Source organism: Oncorhynchus gorbuscha, linkage group LG09, assembly GCF_021184085.1.
Source record: "Oncorhynchus gorbuscha isolate QuinsamMale2020 ecotype Even-year linkage group LG09, OgorEven_v1.0, whole genome shotgun sequence".
NCBI lineage: Eukaryota > Metazoa > Chordata > Actinopteri > Salmoniformes > Salmonidae > Oncorhynchus > Oncorhynchus gorbuscha.
Window position 1 is genome coordinate 93,632,217 of NC_060181.1, and position 6,926 is coordinate 93,639,142.

At 45.1% G+C, this 6,926-nt stretch overlaps 1 protein-coding gene across 2 annotated transcripts; it reads right to left on the minus strand.

Annotated features, from left to right (window-relative positions):
- Positions 1–212: 212 nt before the first annotated feature.
- Positions 213–5,565, minus strand: LOC124044279 (testis-expressed protein 30-like). 2 transcript variants are annotated; one of them, XM_046363923.1, is made up of 5 exons: positions 5,504–5,565; positions 5,148–5,393; positions 4,992–5,043; positions 1,746–1,960; positions 213–1,512 (listed from the first exon to the last, which is right to left on the minus strand). In XM_046363923.1, the coding sequence occupies exons 1-5, from the start codon at positions 5,519–5,521 to the stop codon at positions 1,351–1,353; spliced, it is 693 nt and encodes a 230-aa protein (XP_046219879.1). In that variant the 5' UTR covers positions 5,522–5,565; the 3' UTR covers positions 213–1,350. The 2 variants fall into 2 exon arrangements, with proteins under 2 accessions (XP_046219879.1, XP_046219880.1); XM_046363924.1 differs by having other exon boundaries at positions 1,444–1,584.
- Positions 5,566–6,926: the final 1,361 nt, after the last annotated feature.

Here is a 6,926-nt window from a genome sequence, read left to right on the forward strand (position 1 = left end):
GAGTCCTTGCTAGATACGGGAGCGGTATAGTTTTTTGACCATACAGACATACAGACATACAGACATACAGACATAGACATACAGGTCATAATATGTATTTTCCATATCAAGTATTTTGTGCTTTAAGTTGATTGGAGACTCATTTATTTGTTAGATATAAGAAGAATAAACATTTTTGTTGCACCATATCCCTGGATGTCATTGAATGTTTGGCCGTTTGGAAACCTTGAGTGTGGACTGTATGCGTACCAAACAACCCCGCTTCAGGCTTGGGCAGTGGCTATGGTAAAGACGAAAGGAAGCCACTACAGACGTCCACAAAGCATATTGCATGTACAGTAACGTGACATAACAGCAATGGTCAATCAAGCTGTTTCAGACATTTTCGGACCTCTAAACATCTATTGATTTAGAAGCACAGAGAGTTATCGCAAGTCGCAAAGAAAACAGGAGCTGCCTCCTCTATTCCAGCACCAACAGTTAAACTCTGCTCCGTCTAATACTGAGACAACTAAAAGATAACCAAAAAACAATTTAGTCCAATCAACGAAAGATACATTTGATTTGGCTGTCCATGGTTCTGATTTCTGTGTGTGTGTGTGTTCGTGCGAGTAGAAAACATACACTCACTATACTTGAGAAACATCAATGCCATCCTCCTCTCATGTTGCTGAAACGGTCTATCACTCAGTGGCTACCTGGCTAAAACGCTTGCTCGCGAGCCTAACTTCCAACGTTAGCTAGTTAACATTAGCCTTCTACATCTAGCTACATATTGAACTTCTATTCTCTCAGGCCAGGTAAACAATGTATGAATTAATGGTTGGATCAGAATCGCCGTTATAATCATTGGCCAGTATGGAGAATTAAGTAAAACCACAAGTCCAAATCCTTATCTCCATCCATGGCTAATTTAGGAAAGGGACAATTTTAGCTAGCTGGCTAGCTAGCCACCAGAGGACAACAACACAACGAGGTGCAACAATAAAAAATAAAAATAAATTCTGTCATTGAGGTATGCTCTCAATTGGGATTTGACACTTTCACAGTTGTATTCGGCGCAACGTGACAAAAATACAACCCGATTTAATTTTGTACACTGATATTTGGGGAAGTTTGGCTTCCCTGAACACACTCCACTAAAAGGCAACTCTCAGTTTCAGAGAAGCACCCCGCACAGTGTAGTCTTCACTGCAAATCTGTCAATACTTTTAGCCCAAAAAATACATTTATAAAATATATATATAAAAGTATATATTTCTTCTATATTATAAACACAACATATTCATAACATTACACTGATAACACACGATGGAATGTGTGGAGCAACAACAACTTTAGAATCAAGAGTCATGTGATCCGTTGCAAAACCCACGATAAGACATGTGAGTTGACTTCATCCTGGACAGACTCCTCTGTCCTTCCCTTCACTATGAGCCCATGGTCGCCTCCTTCAACCCAGCGAACAGTCGTTGGACACCTCATCTCTTTAACGACATCCTCCAGAAGGGTCTGGACACACGGAGGATATCATTATTGCAGAAACACAACATTGGGAGTATATGTTTGTTTTTCTTCTCCAGCCTATCAGTTTAAAAAACGAAAAATCAATAAACTATCACAGAATTAAAAATAAAAACAATTAAAAATAGAGCTGTGTTGTTACGGTTTCTGTCTGATCACTACACTCCAATCGGCTGTCATTTATGCAAAAGGTCCATAAAGACGCCCGACGCCATTCTCACCTTCTCACACATGTTGTCTGCAGTGCCAGACAGAAACAACACAGGCACCTCCGTAGGCAACCCCCGGAGGTCCTCGCTCCGCTGGCGATGGCCGTGGGTCTGTCCTGGAGGGTGTAGGGGGAAGGACAGACAGACGAGGCCTGCTACTGCATCCTCTGGTCGAACACTGAGCTGCCTGGCCAGAGCAGAGGCGGCCCGAGCCCCAAGAGAACGTCCTGAAGTGGGGAGGGGACACAGTGAGGAGCCTCCACCATGATGTGTATCTTTATACTGTAACCTCTAACACAGTGAGGAGCCTCCACCAGGTCAACATGATGTGTATCTTTATACTGTAACCTCTAACACAGTGAGGAGCCTCCATCAGGTCAACATGATGTGTATCTTTATACTGTAACCTCTAACACAGTGAGGAGCCTCCACCAGGTCAACATGATGTGTATCTTTATACTGTAACCTCTAACACAGTGAGGAGCCTCCACCAGGTCAACATGATGTGTATCTTTATACTGTAACCTCTAACACAGTGAGGAGCCTCCACCAGGTCAACATGATGTGTATCTTTATACTGTAACCTCTAACACAGTGAGGAGCCTCCACCAGGTCAACATGATGTGTATCTTTATACTGTAACCTCTAACACAGTGAGGAGCCTCCACCAGGTCAACATGATGTGTATCTTTATACTGTAACCTCTAACACAGTGAGGAGCCTCCACCAGGTCAACATGATGTGTATCTTTATACTGTAACCTCTAACACAGTGACTAATGTCATCAGTAACCACTGATACTCGGAAAAATATACCGGTACATACATCCCTGCCTGGTGAAGAGGAACAGTAGACCAGGGGTCAGGGGTCAGATATTCAGTAGACCAGGGGTCAGAGCTTCAGTAGACCAGGGGTCAGAGCTTCAGTAGACCAGGGGTCAGAGCTTCAGTAGACCAGGGGTCAGAGCTTCAGTAGACCAGGGGTCAGAGCTTCAGTAGACCAGGGGTCAGGTGTCAGAGATTCAGTAGACCAGGGGTCAGGTGTCAGAGATTCAGTAGACCAGGGGTCAGGGGTCAGAGATTCAGTAGACCAGGGGTCAGGTGTCAGAGATTCAGTAGACCAGGGGTCAGGTGTCAGAGATTCAGTAGACCCGGGGTCAGAGATTCAGTAGACCAGGGGTCAGAGATTCAGTAGACCAGGGGTCAGTGATACAGTAGACAAGGGGTCAGTGATACAGTAGACCAGGGGTCAGATATTCAGTAGACCAGGGGTCAGATATTCAGTAGACCAGGGGTCAGGTGTCAGAGATTCAGTAGACAAGGTGTCAGTGATACAGTAGACCAGGGGTCAGATATTCAGTAGACCAGGGGTCAGAGATACAGTAGACCAGGGGTCAGAGGTAGAGTAGACCAGGGGTCAGAGATTCAGCAGACAAGGGGTCAGAGATACAGTAGACCAGGGGTCAGATATTCAGTAGACCAGGGGTCAGAGGTAGAGTAGACCAGGGGTCAGAGATACAGTAGACCAGGGGTCAGAGATACAGTAGACCAGGGGTCAGAGATTCAGTAGACCAGGGGTCAGAGGTAGAGTAGACCAGGGGTCAGAGATACAGTAGACCAGGGGTCAGAGATACAGTAGACCAGGGGTCAGAGATACAGTAGACCAGGGGTCAGAGATACAGTAGACCAGGGGTCAGAGATACAGTAGACATACAGTAGACCAGGGGTCAGAGATTCAGTAGACCAGGGGTCAGAGATACAGTAGACCAGGGGTCAGAGATACAGTAGACATACAGTAGACCAGGGGTCAGAGATACAGTAGACCAGGGGTCAGAGATACAGTAGACCAGGGGTCAGAGATACAGTAGACCAGGGGTCAGAGAAACAGTAGACCAGGGGTCAGAGATATAGTAGACCAGGGGTCAGAGATACAGTAGACCAGGGGTCAGAGATACAGTAGACCAGGGGTCAGAGATAAAGTAGACCAGGGGTCAGAGATACAGTAGACCAGGGGTCAGAGATACAGTAGACCAGGGGTCAGAGATATAGTAGACCAGGGGTCAGAGATACAGTAGACCAGGGGTCAGAGATACAGTAGACCAGGGGTCAGAGATACAGTAGACCAGGGGTCAGAGATACAGTAGACCAGGGGTCAGAGATACAGTAGACCAGGGGTCAGAGATACAGTAGACCAGGGGTCAGAGATACAGTAGACCAGGGGTCAGAGATACAGTAGACCAGGGGTCAGGGAGATACAGTAGACCAGGGGTCAGAGATACAGTAGACCAGGGGTCAGAGATACAGTAGACCAGGGGTCAGAGATATAGTAGACCAGGGGTCAGAGATACAGTAGACCAGGGGTCAGAGATACAGTAGACCAGGGGTCAGAGATACAGTAGACCAGGGGTCAGAGATACAGTAGACCAGGGGTCAGAGATACAGTAGACCAGGGGTCAGAGATACAGTAGACCAGGGGGGGTCAGAGATACAGTAGACCAGGGGTCAGAGATACAGTAGACCAGGGTCAGAGATACAGTAGACCAGGGGTCAGAGGTACAGCAGACCAGGGGTCAGAGATACAGTAGACCAGGGGTCAGAGATACAGTAGACCAGGGGTCAGAGATACAGTAGACCAGGGGTCAGAGATACAGTAGACCAGGGGTCAGAGATACAGTAGACCAGGGGTCAGAGATACAGTAGACCAGGGGTCAGAGATATAGTAGACCAGGGGTCAGAGATACAGTAGACCAGGGGTCAGAGATACAGTAGACCAGGGGTCAGAGATACAGTAGACCAGGGGTCAGAGGTACAGTAGACCAGGGGTCAGAGATACAGTAGACCAGGGGTCAGAGATACAGTAGACCAGGGGTCAGAGATACAGTAGACCAGGGGTCAGAGATACAGTAGACCAGGGGTCAGAGGTACAGCAGACCAGGGGTCAGAGATACAGTAGACCAGGGGTCAGAGGTACAGCAGACCAGGGGTCAGAGATACAGTAGACCAGGGGTCAGAGGTACAGCAGACCAGGGGTCAGAGATACAGTAGACCAGGGGTCAGAGATATAGTAGACCAGGGGTCAGAGATACAGTAGACCTAGAGAGCTATGTGCAAATACACATTGAAAAAATATCTTCCAGAATGATGTGGTTAAATTGGTTTGTTGTTACATGACAGCCTTATCACATGGCTCATAACTGGGAAATATATCAGGCCAATTGAAGCTTCATTTAGGTAAAAGAAAAATGGTTTGCTTACTTACCAACAAAGAATATTTGTCTGATTGTGAATTTCTTAAGATATTTCAAGTGTTCCTGCAAAATAAAACATAATATTTCCATAAATGACACACAAACTCTCGTGTTATTCTTAACTATGAAGACAATGCACAAATCTGGAATTCACAAATAATTCTTACCAAAACAGCATTGTAAGCCTTCACTCTGTAAACCAGGTTTAAACCTTTACACGTGAAGCGAAGACATAGCAGACCATTCGACGCAAGCACACGAGCCAGAGAAACCAAATGCTTTAGGTTGACGTCCCCTCCAGTCCCGTGCGTCACGATGACGGCAGTCCGCACAGCACTTACGTTCGCAGGGACGCTCAACACAACTCTGACAGCAACGATTTGTTTTTTACCAAAAATGATGTTCAAGCTGTCCTGTAAAAGTCATTATTGAGTTAGTGAGTCATTTATGCTTGGCCATGTATTCTATCAAATACTTACATAAACTGTATAACTTGTATCAATCGTCAACATAAACATTTTACCTCTTGATACGTTTCCATGTCGTTATTGTCTTGTCTTCTTCTTCAATGAGGGTTAACGGCGGTGGGCATCTAATAAATGTTGCATTACCGCCACCTACTGGACAGAAGTACAACTCCCTTATACTTTGTTTGAAAAAAATCAAATCAATAACTAAATACCCTATCATCTAACACAACGATCACGATAAATTAATAATAATAAAAAACAACACCACAATACTCCACTATTTAAATATATTTAGTCCTACCTCAGGTCAACTACCTGATAGGATGGGACACCACCCTACTCCACTATTTAAATCTATTTAGTCCTACCTCAGGTCAACAACCTGATAGGATGGGACACCACCCTACTCCACTATTTAAATATATTTAGTCCTACCTCAGGTCAACAACCTGATAGGATGGGACACCACCCTACTCCACTATTTAAATATATTTAGTCCTACCTCAGGTCAACAACCTGATAGGATGGGACACCACCCTACTCCACTATTTAAATCTATTTAGTCCGACCTCAGGTCAACAACCTGATAGGATGGGACACCACCCTACTCCACTATTTAAATATATTTAGTCCTACCTCAGGTCAACAACCTGATAGGATGGGACACCACCCTACTCCACTATTTAAATATATTTAGTCCTACCTCAGGTCAACAACCTGATAGGATGGGACACCACCCTACTCCACTATTTAAATATATTTAGTCCTACCTCAGGTCAACTACCTGATAGGATGGGACACCACCCTACTCCACTATTTAAATCTATTTAGTCCTACCTCAGGTCAACAACCTGATAGGATGGGACACCACCCTACTCCACTATTTAAATCTATTTAGTCCGACCTCAGGTCAACTACCTGATAGGATGGGACACCACCCTACTCCACTATTTAAATATATTTAGTCCTACCTCAGGTCAACAACCTGATAGGATGGGACACCACCCTACTCCACTATTTAAATATATTTAGTCCGACCTCAGGTCAACAACCTGATAGGATGGGACACCACCCTACTCCACTATTTAAATATATTTAGTCCGACCTCAGGTCAACAACCTGATAGGATGGGACACCACCCTACTCCACTATTTAAATCTATTTAGTCCGACCTCAGGTCAACTACCTGATAGGATGGGACACCACCCTACTCCACTATTTAAATATATTTAGTCCTACCTCAGGTCAACAACCTGATAGGATGGGACACCACCCTACTCCACTATTTAAATCTATTTAGTCCGACCTCAGGTCAACAACCTGATAGGATGGGACACCACCCTACTCCACTATTTAAATATATTTAGTCCTACCTCAGGTCAACAACCTGATAGGATGGGACACCACCCTACTCCACTATTTAAATATATTTAGTCCTACCTCAGGTCAACAACCTGATAGGATGGGACACCACCC